This window comes from Pelobates fuscus, chromosome 11, assembly GCF_036172605.1.
Source record: "Pelobates fuscus isolate aPelFus1 chromosome 11, aPelFus1.pri, whole genome shotgun sequence".
NCBI lineage: Eukaryota > Metazoa > Chordata > Amphibia > Anura > Pelobatidae > Pelobates > Pelobates fuscus.
In genome coordinates this window covers 127936401-127951020 of record NC_086327.1, presented here as the reverse complement: position 1 = coordinate 127951020, position 14620 = coordinate 127936401, and the positions used below count along the sequence as shown (strand labels likewise).

The 14620-nt window shown below is 41.5% G+C and overlaps 1 protein-coding gene across 1 annotated transcript; it reads right to left on the bottom strand.

Annotated features, from left to right (window-relative positions):
• Positions 1-4060: 4060 nt before the first annotated feature.
• On the bottom strand, positions 4061-8559 carry LOC134577014 (nicotinamide N-methyltransferase-like). The gene is made up of 3 exons (XM_063435660.1): positions 8409-8559; positions 6396-6603; positions 4061-4541 (listed from the first exon to the last, which is right to left on the bottom strand). The coding sequence occupies exons 1-3, from the start codon at positions 8557-8559 to the stop codon at positions 4061-4063; spliced, it is 840 nt and encodes a 279-aa protein (XP_063291730.1).
• Positions 8560-14620: the final 6061 nt, after the last annotated feature.

Sequence of the window (14620 nt, the reverse complement as noted above, 5' to 3'; positions counted from 1 at the left end):
TAAATTAATCTTAGCTCTTACGTTTCTTCAGCTATGAATAAAAAAATAATTCACAGAAAATAAACAATTTGTTTCTTGGAAATGGTTATTCATTAACAGTTAGGCATACATTCCTATGTAGTTAAAAAGTAAATTGTATTCCAGCCAAGATATGCATGGACATTTGCTCTCAAAAAGTCACAAAATCTGTGAAGGAAAAAATTTACTTAAATTATAGAGAAGGGATTAATTGTCAAACATATATTTTTTAATGATTTTTTTTTCCACTGAACAGAGAGTTGCGAAACGCTGAAAATTATTAATATACTAAGTCATTAATTGGATTGATTAGAGACAAGGTTATTAACTAAACTCCAAGTAGATTATAGGTTTTCAAACAACTCCTCAAATTTGACAGATTGTTAATAAAGTCGATTCAGAGGTTAATTCAAGGAATCAAAGTGTGTTCATCTGATTCATAGCATTGTTTGCTAAAATGATAAGAAATAATAATAATAAAATGTTGTTTATGTTTTGTACTGTAATAGGACCTGGCCAGCCATCCTCTCTCACTACAGGTAAAGGGGTTGCAAGGAAGTATGGTTAAATGGTGTCTTCTGGACTTTCAGTTTAATTGATTTAAAGCCCCCATCAAGGAGAAGGTGAGATTAGGTTGAGATATGTTCTACTGACTCTTACAAATAGTTGCTATTAAAAATATTGCAATCTTTCCAAATCACAAGTGCAGGTATTAAGGTAATATTGTTCAGAGTTTATGATTATCTATGTAGTCTGAGAAAACTTGCATTTGCTTTAGAGAGTTCAGTGGAGCCTTGGGAATCAGCAAACATACACACACAAAAAGAAAGAATTGTAACTATATTTATTAGGGTATTATTAGTTAAAGGCACACCATAATCACCAGAACCATTACAGCTTAATGCAGGGTTGGAAATAAAAACCTCCATCTATCTAAATATGCATAGGGATTTGGAATAGTACACACGTGACTTTCTTTCTTTGGTTTTTATTGTGTATTGGGTATTGGGGTTTATGTGTACCATGGTCATTGCTGCCACCCAGGAGTAGTGTGAGTCTAAGTGCAGGACTTATTTTTGTGTATTTGTATTTGCTTTTTTTTTTTTATATCACAGCCATGTTACAGTGCTGCTACCCATCCCATGTGTAGTATATAGGGGTTTAAAAAAAATATCCCTTTCTGTCTCATTATAGTGTTTTTGCCTGAAGCTGAAGCAAGCAAGGTGAATTGTTATTGTAGAACCCACTTAAGAGGTTTGCCTTGAAGTGGCAGGTGAGCTTATAAAAAAAAAAAAAAAAAACTGCTCAAATGAGCTTACAGTCTATATTAGGTGGGGTATAAAACACAATATAGGACATGAGATGGAAATCAAAAAAGGTGGGAATGAAGCAGAGCTGGAGGAGAGAGTAGAATGCTGCCCTTTAGGAGCTAGCTAGGGGCAGTTATGTGAGACAGATGTTATTCTGGGAGGCCACAAACTTTCCTAAAGAGATGGGTTTTAAGGCACTTCTTGAATGATTCAAGACTAGGGGAAAGTCTGATGGTGGTAGACAGGCTATTCCATAGGAAGGGAGTCCTGCAAGTGTGAGTTGACTGTACGGGCAGGGCAGCCACCTAAAATTTTGGGGCCCCTAACTTAGCTCAGGGTCTGGGGCCCTCCTTCAAATACCGCCCACAAGGTCCACCTCCAAATACCGCCCACAAGAATACACACACAGACACAAACACACACACACTGATAAAAAAGGACACAGATACATACTAACAGACACACATACTGAAACAGACATACACGCATACAGGCATACATACTGACACACACATACTGAGACATACACACATATATAGACACACAGGCATACGTAGTGACAGACACATACTAACATACATACAGACACACATGCATGAGGACATAAAGACACATACATACATACATACATACATACACACTGACATACATACAGACACCGACATCCATACACACATACATACAGACATACAGACATACTGACAGACATACAGACACTGACATCCATACACACATACATTCATAATGGCATACAGACATACAGAGACATACATTCATAATGGCATACAGACATACATACATACATTCATTCATACTGACATACATGCATATATACAGACATACTGACAGGCATACATACATACTGACATACATGCATACAGACATCCATAAACACAGACATAAGTTCATAATGATATGCAGACATACATTCATACTGAAATACAGACATACATATATACATACATAATGACATACAGACATACATTGATACTGGCATACATACATACATACATACATACAGACAGACATACATGCATACATATATACATACATACTGACAGACATACAGGCATACATAATGATGTACAGACATACATTGATACTGGCATACATACATACTTACAGAAATACAGACATATATACATGCATACAGACATACAGACATACATGCAGATTTCTATACCCCTATAAACACCTCACCACTGCATTCATACTATGCCGATATACACCTCCTGCACGCACTGTACCCCTATCCACACACAACTCCTCTAAATACACACTACACCCCCTATTATTACCACACCAATACACACATGTGCACAACACCTATAAGCATACACACAATGCCATCCCCTGCAAGTCCTAGATACACGAAATACAGTCCTTACATGCAAACGTAACACACCACTAGGCACACACACTGTAAAGACCCTATGAACACACACACACACACACATTATACAGCCCAAAAACACACCTATACACTACAGGCCCCAGCTACATATTATACACCCCAAACAGACCCCTTTACACTCTACAGCATAACCGGTCTCCTCTACACACATGCAATCACATAAAAAACATCCAAACACATATAACACCGCAGGGAGCATTCCCACACGTGCAAAACACACGTTAACAATCCTTTTCCACTAATGGGGACACCTGAGACAAGTCACTAGGACCTTTTCTCTATCAGACAGCACTGAATGCTCTGGTGGGGTATCACACTAACATAACAATTGGGAGGGCAGGGGGGGGGGTGCTTGTCAATGGTGGCGATATAACGTGCCACATTTCTGGCCCACCCTTCCTAGTGGGCTGCTCTGCCTGGGCTTACTTTTTGTCCCAGTCCAGCCCTGTTCAGCGGCCCACAGGCAGGAGGGGACCCGGGGAGCTCTAGCCATGCGAGGTTGGAGCATTGCCACGGCCACGCTCAGATCTCGTGAGAGTGAACTCGAGCTCTGCAGGCTAGAGTTCACTCACTAGGACCACCAGGGATCAGGCATAGCAGCACAGACACACACGCACTAACAGCACCCTCACACACACACACACACACACACACAGCAGTATGCGTATGTATATATATATATATATATATATATATATATATATATATATACACACATATATATGCGGCGTGTGTGTTTGTGATTTAGGGTGCAAACCCTAATGCAATAGGCTGCGCACGCCTATGCATACAGACATACAGACATACAGACATACATATAGACATACATACAGACATACATAGACATACAGATATATATATATATATATACAGACATACAGACATACATACAGACAGACATACATACAGATATACATACAGACATACATAGACATACAGACATACATACAGACATACAGACACACACACAGCTCATTTTTCAGCCACCCTCCTTTTTCTTACCTTTTCTTTGCAGGAGGGTGGCTGGGGCTGATAGGAGTAGTCGGTTGGCTCTCCCTCACTGCCTGGCTTGCGGTCCTCCCGCGTGGAGGGAGCTGGGAGGAAGTGACCACTTCCTCCCAGCAGCACTTGCTGCGGCTGCTTTTTTGCTTTTTTTTTTTTAAGGGTGCTGACCGGGTCCCTGAAGATATAGGGCCCATCGGACCTTATTTACTAAAATGTGTCTCTATTATTTAAACCTATATTTACTATCATACAAATATAATAAGAAAAGTCAGGAACTTGTTATTTAAAAACAGGTTCTCCACTGAAAAATATTTTAAATCAGTAAGTTCTGAGCACTTAGAAATGGTACTGGAGCTGTTTTTTCTTGAGTTATCTTCGTCTTGGTTGCCAGAATAAACACAATGTGTTGAGCGTCTATTACTGAACTTTTTGATTTTCTCTCAATAGCTTCAAAACATTCTATTGTGTAACCTTCATCAGTTAGAGCCTGGCGTAAAAAAGGCTCATCTGCTGTCAAAACGTGGCACCTGTGTTCACCAACCTGACAAAAAGTGGCATTTAAACCCTCAAATAGTATTAGGTGACCTCCAGGTTTAAGTAAAGAGGAGAATTTATTCAGGTGTTGACGATAGCTTTCATGATCTTTGCTCATCACTTGTAACACCCCCGCAATAAGCAGGCAGTCAGCGCTTGGTAGAATCACAGGATCTGTAATATTTTCCTTTGCAATGTCACATTTCACTATGCGCTTAATAGTCTTTTTTAGCATGTGTTCTTGTTCCAGCCAGTGAACTCTGCAAAATACAAATAAAACACTGATGAAACAAAGAACCTTTCTGTTTATATACTGTCACTTAAAGATAGAAGAAGGAAGAAACATAGAGAAAAAGTGTCTTAATCTAGACAAACAAAAACTGTTAGCTTCAACATTCAGTTATGTACCAGGGTATTTAAAGGGACACTATAGTCACCTGAACAACTTTAGCTTAATGAAGCATGCCCCTGCAGCCTCACTGTTCAATCCTCTGCCATTTAGGAGTTAAATCCCTTTGTTTATGAACCCTAGTCACACCTCCCTGCATGTGACTTGCACAGCCTTCCATAAACACTTCCTGTAAAGAGAGCCCTATTTAGGCTTTCTTTATTGCAAATTCTGTTTAATTAAGATTTTCTTATCCCCTGCTATGTTAATAGCTTGCTAGACCCTGCAAGAGCCTCCTGTATGTGATTAAAGTTCAGTTTAGAGATTGAGATACAATTATTTAACCCCTTAAGGACACATGACATGTGTGACATGTCATGATTCCCTTTTATTCCAGACGTTTGGTCCTTAAGGGGTTAAAGTAAATTACATCTGTTTGAAAGTGAAACCATTTTTTTTTTTTTTCATGCAGGCTCTGTCAATCATAGCCAGGGGAGGTGTGGCTAGGGCTGCATAAACAGAAACAAAGTGATTTAACTCCTAAATGACTGTGAATTGAGCAGTGAAATTGCAGGGGAATTATCTATGCACTAAAACTGCTTTATTTAGCTAAAGTAATTTAGGTGACTATAGTGTTCCTTTAACTTAATTGAAATTCAGTTGTTTTGAGGGAAGAGAGTCCCTTTACAATGTTTCACTCAAAAGATTACATTTTGGTGTTTCTCAAGCAAGAAATTGTATATATCCAGCATGTGTATAGTTAAGCAATGCAAAATGCATATATTTGATTGTAAGTTAATTTCATTATATGGATTCTGGGAAGAGATCACAGTATCTAACCAAGACTACATTTGTTGCAATAATTGTCCAAATCTCTGTAAAATAATTGAATTACCCTAGCTTGGTCTGTTAATAACAGCAGTTAACCAAGGATGAAGTAGATAAACTGATCAGCCACATCATTCAAAGTTCTTAATCATTTTTAATAGTTTTTATTCACTTATTAACATGTAAGGAAGACATGTCAATATTTTTTAAGCTGTTCAGTATACGAATAGTTGTTTAACATTATTTCTTAATGCCTGTTATTATGCATTTTCTTTTCATATTACGTGGAGGAACAAAGTGGATTTCCACCAACAAATACTGGACTATAATTGAGATTGCCTTCAGTATCCTCACTACATTCCCATATCAACATGGCGCCATCTGGCTCAATGGAAGTGACGCGCACATGCAGTGGTGCTACGTCACTTCCACTACGGACTAAATGGAAGAACATGAATCAGCTTAGAAGGAGAACCCCTCCCCCCCCATACTACTGGAGCTGATTAGCTACAAACCACTGAGAGCCCCCAATGAAGAGATAGACCACCATATTTAAAACAGACAAACCCAGGAAGCAGACTGTACCGATTGATAAAGCCCTTTGAAAAGGATAAAATGCGTCTCGGAACAAGGAAGCCACGGTGGACACTTTTATTAGCATTGTATTTTTTTATTTTTAGCTTGTTTTAAAGTGTTTCATTTTACTTCGATAAATTGAATTAACTTCAAGTCCAATCTGGGTCCTTTTAAAGTTGCTTCAAGGAAGGGTGGTGTCCTCTATATAGACACCTAAGCTATTTTACCCAGAGCCAGGTCCGTAGGCTCTGCTTGCAATTTATGTTTATTTACAGTAATTTACAAAGGTAACACTTAGCAGGACATTTGGCATATACTTAACCTGTTGCCTCCCAGCTCCGTTGTAAACTGTGATGCATGAGACCAATCAAAAGCTTCTGTTTCATTGTTGAGCCATTTTTCCATTTCCTTGACACAATCGTTGTTAAATTCTAATATAATGATGTCTTTAAAAAGTGTGCAGATTGATAACAGATGATGAACCACAGGACCCATAGTGACATCAATCAAGGTGCTCCCCCCAATAAGACCTGCAGTAGGAAACCCACATGTAGAAAATATTATAAGATACTTTATTTTGCACAATGAGTATGCTGAAATTTGTTTTTGTATACCAAGAAAAGTAGAGTTTTGGAAATGGAAATGCATTAACTGTTATTTGCAAGAGACCATTGCTTTTAAACCTTTTTTTCTAGATGATAACACTACTCGGCAGAAACCTGAATCTCTCCTTCTGATTAGCTGCTCACTTTGTGTCTTAAAGGGACTCTCCAGGGCCAGGAAAACATATTCATTTTCCTGGCACTGCAGGATCCTTCAGTGCCCCTCTCCCTCCCACCCCATCCCAAGTTGCTGAAGGGGTTAAAACCCCTTCAGTAACTTACTGGAATCAAGCGCCGATGTCCCTCGGCGCTGGGTCAGGCTCCGCCTACTCTCCTCCCCCGCCGACGTCAGTCGGCGGGCGAGACCTAATGTGCATGCGAGGCAATGGCAGCACACGCGCATTAGACCTCCCTATAGGAAATAATTATTCAATGCTTTCCTATGAGGATTTCAGCATCGCTGGAGGTCCTCACATACCGTGAGGACATCCAGTGTCGCTTAAAACACTTTTCGTGTTCTAAGAACTTAACCCTGCAAGGTAATTATTGTAGTTTATGAAAACTGCAATAATTACACTTGCGGGGTTAAGGGTAGTGGGAGTTTGCACCCAGACCACTCCAATGGGCAGAAGTGATCTGGGTGCCTGGAATTTCCCTTTAATAACTATGTATTCATAAAAAGTACTTTTGTAAAAGGTGCAGGAATCAAACGTAAAGAGAGAATTACAAGCTAGATCTGAGTGCAAACCTTTATATGTTTAAATTTCCACGGCATCTTTTTTTGAAACAAATAAATAAATCTCATAAATAGACAGACTGATAATGTAATAGTTACAATCTCTAATGTTGAAAGTACTTGGTACTGATTTACCATGGCTGAATCCTACCTACCCACCCATACAAATATGTTATCTGTTTCTTTCCCCATTTATCCAGCATGCGTTCACTTGTAAGAAGAACATTACAAAAATGTGTACAAAACACAGTGACAGAGTGAAAACGGCCCCCCTCAGCAATTTTGGCTTAACATCTGCCATTCCCTTCCTAGTTCTCAACAATCAGAAATTAACTAATTCAAAGTTGCTCTTTCAATGAGTTGCTCATTTAATCAGTGCTCCTGAATTGAGAACTGAACTGCAGAAATTCAGACCACAATGGTTAATAATATAATAATAATAGTTAATATTGTTACTATTACTACTATAAGTCTACTTTGTTCTAATCTCCTCAATAATGTAGCTTAATTCACTCTTGTGAATGGCCACCAAATGTATGTCACATATTACCATTACTCCACCTGATTTTAATCAGCTTGCCACCTAGATCCTAGAGGATGTCATATTTTGAAAGATCTTACTGTAGTTTTGCTGGGGTACATGTAGAGGTGGCAATTATACTCTGACAGCAAAACAAAAAAAAATCCAGCTATGTTTCAAATAGAAGATAATTTGAAAAATACCACGATTGTATATATTTGAAAATAAATGTATAACCCCCACATTTGATTCCATTAGTGGATGAAAGGTAGCCACATGGACGTTCTGTAGACACCGTTTTCTTACCCAACATTCTCCTGTAACCAATATTTAACTCAGTGCTTTGATGTTCAGACAGGAACGTGTGATAATAGGGCTGGCAGATCATGACTTGATTAAAATATCTCTGTAAAATCGATCATGCTTATAAAACATAACATTGGTTTCAACAGTCAATGATACATGTACTTACTGTACCTGAGAGCAATGCTTTGTGCATCATTTTCATTGGAAATAGGAATGTCTCTTCTTGTAATGACTTGTCCATGTTAATGGAGAAAAGCTCATTAAGGTATAATCGGGAATTAAAGCCAGGCTCATGATATATCTTAGATGAACGAGCATCCATCCTGTGGGTCTGCTGTCACCGAGCTAGGGACTACTGCCTGTGTTCAGCTGTGTCTCTTTAAATACTGTGCAATAAGTTATACTAATCTTTTACGATGTGCAAATAACAGCTTGCAGAAATTGATATTTCACACATTTCTATCACATTTTGAATAACTTGGGTGTCCTGGAAAGTAATGTTTACGTATTTATTTCACTATGCATTGATAGAACATCATTAAAATGGAAGAAAAACCAAAACATTCTATGGACAGCAAAACTTTTAAAACATAATTTACCAAATAAGGAATTTATAGATAAAAAACTGTATTTTTGTTTGCTATGTATGAAGTATAAGGGTGGCTATGATGTCACAAGAGCATGAAAAGACACAGTGATAACAAACATTTGAAAGCATATGTATGGCATAAAGAACAATATCACAGTTTTTAATTAAAATGAACTCAAATTAGCACATATGTGTCAGCAAGAAAGATGTAGCCAGTCAGCAGAACGTATGTAAACAGAAAAGATAGGGGGCACTCCCGAGACCTGAATTTTGTATGAAAGGTGCTGCCGCTGTGACCAAAACTTCATGAATAAGAGAATAAATAGTTGCGGCGCACTCAGACTACAAAAAAATACAAGAAACAAAGAAGGCTACTAAAATGCCTAACTAAGTATAAATATGGGGATTTGGTTCCACCATATGGCCATATGTTGTTAAGCCCACCACTACTTTCAAAGTACCCCATTATTGGTGGGTCCTACACTAAAATGTGGGGGGCAAATAAATAGTAATAGTGTTAAAAATAAAAAAGTGTTAAATACTAGTAAGAGCATAGTGAGTATACAAACATAAGTGATGAAAGCAATTAAAAACAGTGTTAAAACTAAATAATTAATGTGTTGGTGCTAAAAATGAGTATACTCACTAATTGTCATGCCCCAACTGCCGGGTAATTCCTTGTCTCTTCCAGGTTGACAGAGTTTAGCCACACCCCCTCTCTGACGCGGTCTCGCCACGCTACATAATGCGACCGCGCCAGATACAAGACGCTGGATTATTGAATAGCGTTACCGCGATATCAAACCGGCTGAAAGTTTCTCTGCAAACCTACCTGTGTACCGAACCGGACTGGAACTCGAACTAACCTCCTTCTCCTCTCCTCGACCACGGCTAGTATCTGAACTTCTCTCATCCTGTCTCAGAAAGAACCTCCCCGGAGGAGAACTCTGGGAACCTAAATTTCACCCTCTGGAAGCTAAGTCAATTGTTTCATCTGTGATAAGAACTTTCCCTCTCTCAAGCCTGCTGAGCATTCCTTCCATAGTCTGCTCTCAAGTTTTTCCAAGCATTTCTGCTACAGCCTGCTCTCAAGCCCGTTAAGCATTCAGGCACCAGCAGCTCCCTGACCTGCTATCTCTAAACCCAAAACGCTGTTACAACTTCATTTATAGCTTCCTTCATTACCCTAAAACTTGCAAACACCAAATGTGCTAGATTGCATGGATATAGGAAGCTGCTTACTCCAATTAAACCACCAGCGAAGTATTTAAAGATACAGTACCTGTATTTTCCTATATTGAATAGACAATTCCTATTTTATTCTCTAATTTCTATTCATCAAATTAAGTCCTAAGAAATCTGCAGTTGTGCTCCATATCAATCTATGTAAACGTGACACTAATGCCCAGTGGTGGCTTAACAACATATGGCCATATGTTGGAACCAAATCCCCATATTTATACTTAGATAGGCATTTTAGCAGAACGTATGTAGACATGAGCTTGTCAGATAGTGTGAAGAAATACCACTGGATTTTGGATCGGTAGAGTGCAGCTGTATCTTATCATATCAAAGTAGAACACAATAAAAAAGAGCAACATTAAAGGGACACTTAGTCACCCAGACCACTTCAGCTCAATGAAGTGGTCTGGGTGCCAGGTCCCTCAGGTTTTAACCCTTCACATGTAAACATAGCAGTTTCAGAGAAACTGCTATGTTTACATTGCAGGTTTAATACAACCTCTAGTGGCTGTCTTCCTGAGAAATGCTTTCCTATGGACTGTTTGAATGCGCGAGCGGCTCTTGCTGCACATGCACATTCTGCTCCACGCGGGAGCTGATGTTGGCAGGGGAGGAGAGGTCACCAGCGCCGAGGGAGCCCGGTGCTGGATTAAGGTAAGTGGCTGAAGGGATTTTAACCCCTTCAGCCAAGCGAAAGGGGGACCCTGAGGGTGGCCCCAAAGATGACATAGTGTCAGGAAAATGAGTGATCCTATTTAGGCTCATAGGACGCTGTGTAGATCAATATAAAACAGTAAAAAAAAACTATAGGGGGGTGACCATATTTAAAAAATTGGTAGGGAAGAAATGAAGTGGGTCCACAAATTGAAAACTTTAGAGCCATATATTAAAATACATAATTTGATCTTTTTAAAAACAAATTTGTAGAGATTTGTAACATATTTTTGGTTGGTAAATATTTATTTACATTTTTCTCCCTTTTTCTTTTCCTTGAGTAGGCTTTTAAATATGCATATATCAGATTATATTAAATAGTGTGCAGATATATTTGCATTATATATGATTTGTATTACTGTAGTCTTTAATGATATGCTTTGATTTTAATAATATGTTTTGATTTATATGATTTCTATGAGTGCATTTAGTATCTGAGATTTGTTCTGCCCAAAAGAGTAGGAATGGCAACTACAGATACCTTTGTACTATTAGTTAATATTCCCACACTAATTTTATAACATGACAGGAGGCTTCCTATTTTGCATTAACTCTCTTTACTAAACTCCACAGCAGTAAAGAAAAACGTAAAAAGTAACATTAAATCACTGAGCAGCATAGTATATATAAGGGTCATGCTGCCTGTACACTTCCTCTTTCTTTACTGCTCCACGCAGACAGGTCAGACTATTTGGCTCCTCCAGAGCCTCTTTGCATTCATTATTTATATTAGTCTGTTTAACTTATTTCATTGTATTTACCTTTATTTATGTACTGTTTCTAGTTGCATTTATATTATTTTACTGTTTTCAGGGCTGTGGGATAGGATTAGCCTGTTTAGTTCAGTTCCTTCTCCTGCCCTGCCCCCCTGCCGGCCCTGGGACTCCCTGGGCTCCCCCTTAGGCTTCCCTCAGGTTTTCCCCTGGTTTTTCTACCTTGGGGTGCCCTCCTGGGCCCCCTTCTCGCGACCGGAATCGATCGCGATCTTTTTCGCGTCGGCCTGCCTCAAATTTAGTACCCGGCTTGCGGCCTACACTCGCGGCCGCCATTTTGGATCGCGAAAATCGCGCCGGTTTTCCCTGGGGACTCAGTGCTTGCAGTCTGAGGTGCCTACTGCCTGTTTTTGTGCTGGATTGAAGTCCTTCTCTGAGGATTACCTACACTGTAAAGCCTTTACTCTGTGGCTGTGAATTGCTTCACTGTGAGTGACAGGATTTCCTACACTGAAAGTCTATACTCTGTAGCTGTGAATGACAGGATTTCCTACTCTGAAAATCTATACTCTGTGGCTGTGAATTTCATCACTGTGAGTGACAGGATTACCTTCACTGAAAACTTATACTCTGTGGCTGGGTCAGTCAGGTCAGTGCTGCTGCCTGCTTATTATTGTGACCTGCACTTAAGGGTACCAACCCTGTGCAACCGGGGTGAGCCCCCATTATACGTACTTGTGTACCACGCTGCTTATTGGGAGACTAGCTGTTGCAGTTCTCTCTAACTGGGTGAGCCCCAGTTTCATAAGGTCACCAACTATACCCTGCTGGGGTTTTATACTGGGTGGTGCTGTCACCCACCACAAGTCCCACATCTACTGACCCTACGCCTATATTTAAGACCTGGGTGCCCCCATTTATACTTTGCCTATTTACAAATTATATCTGCCTACCCTTATCATGGAAGACTCCCAGAACGTCCCTGTGGACTTCCAAGCGATGATCAACGCAGCTGTCGCTGCTTCGATGGAGAAGGCACTCTCCAAGGCACGCACTACAGAGGTGCCCAAGCCTACTCGCAGGCGACCTTGCCACGAGTCAGATTCGGATATGTCCTACTATCGGACCAGGGATGATTGCCATCATAGGAAACGCCACGAGAAAGGCGAAGATCAGGCACTAGAACCACTCAAGGGTAAGGCAGCAGCCAAGTACAAATCTGCCAAAGCTAGTACCCCAACCCCACGTCAGGATTACTCTTCGGACAAAGTAAAGGTCCTTCCCATTCCATGTCAGTGCTAGATTATGGCAAGCTGACGTCAGACTACGACGCTTGGGGTTCGGACAAGAAATCTGTCTCCGCTCTCATGTGACAGACTCTTCTGGGTGCGGCCCAGACAGGGGGTACTGAAGACACTGCGGACGCAGAACACCCTCTTGATTCTGACACACCTCTCCAGGTTCATGCACCTCTGGCTTCGCAAGCCCTGGAGAAAGAGGTCCGCAAACGGCTCAGATCCGAATGCCCACGCCCTTCCCTGCCAGATAAACTGGCTAACACTCCCGAATTTGACAAGGTTATGACAACCTTCATGATGCGCAGTGGGAGAGACCCTCGACGAAGGGTAGAGAAAGGCCTATTCGGCGCTCAGGATAACCTGCTGGACTCCATTGGCCCTCTGGCCCGCATTATGTACCTGGCAGATGACGCCCTTGCCAAAGCCGATTCCTTCCCTGCCGAAGACATCAGGGAATGGGCACACGATGTACGCGAGTGGGCACAACGTTGTTTTTGTTTCCTTGGAAACACTAATGTTACGCTCTCTTCTGAGAGACGGAAAGCAGCGTTATACCGTATTAACGGTAAATTGGCAGAGCTTGGCACAAAGGAGATTGGGCCCCAGGCACAAGGGAAATTGTTTGGTGAACCGTTCCTCAAGGAACTTAACAAACACATGTACATGTTCACTTCACTTAATAAGGCGCAATTATCTATGCGCAGAGTCTTCCGGAGCAATCCCACCAGAGGTGTTTTTGGAAGGGCTGGCCGGCAACGGGGCCGTGCCGCCAGCCGTTTCTGGCCGTCAGGCCTCCGTACTCAACCGACACCTTTATACCCAACACGGAAGTACAGGCAACAACCTTTCTCCCGAGGCTCGGACAGAGGCCGTGGTACACGCAGACGCGGACGTTCCCGCTTTGCTACAGGTAAGCACCCGTATTCCTCCATTGTTGCCTTGCACCTGCCCTGCAGGCCATATTTCCCATTCTTCCCAGAATTGGGCCGCTCTGTCCTCAGAAACGTGGATCCTACAAACGGTTCAGGGATATGTCATAGACCTAGTAGGGACCCCCATTCAGACACAGCCTCCTCGTCCCTTCCACATGTCATCCTCTGACCAATACCTCGTCAACGCGAAACTACGCGAACTTCGGGACAAAGGGGCTATCCAGCCGACCCATGACTGGGGAGGTTACTTCAGCAATATTTTCCTGGTCTGGAAGAAGACGGGAGAATACCGTCCGGTCGTCTACCTGCGCGGCCTCAACGCGTATGTAGCGTATCACCACTTCAAGATGGAGGGCATCCACCTTCTGCGGGACCTCCTACAAAGCAACGACTGGTTCACCAGGCTAGATCTAAAAGACGCTTACCTGTCGGTCCCTGTGCATCCGAACTGCCGAAGCCTCCTACGTTTCCTCTGGCACGACCGTCCTTGGCAATTCACTTGCCTCCCTTTCGGGCTCAGCTCGCCCCCTTGGTGTTTCACCGAACTCCTGAAACCGGTGGCCCACCTGAGATCCAGGGGCATCCGATGCATCATCTACCTGGACGACCTGCTCCTCTTCTGCTCCAGCGAACGCAGTCTGCGTCAACACACTCATCTCGCAGTGACTCTACTGGAATCTCTGGGCTTCGTGGTGAACCAACAGAAATCGGAATTGACCCCGTCCCAGACGATACAATTCCTGGGCTTTGAGATCGACTCGACAACATGCACTCTGAAGCTTCCTGCCTCAAAGATCTCGTCTATTCGCAAGGAGATCCGCAGAGAAATCCGTCGTGACTCCATCCCTCTCCGCAACCTGGCCAGGATTGTAGGAATCCTCTCCGCCTCCATTCA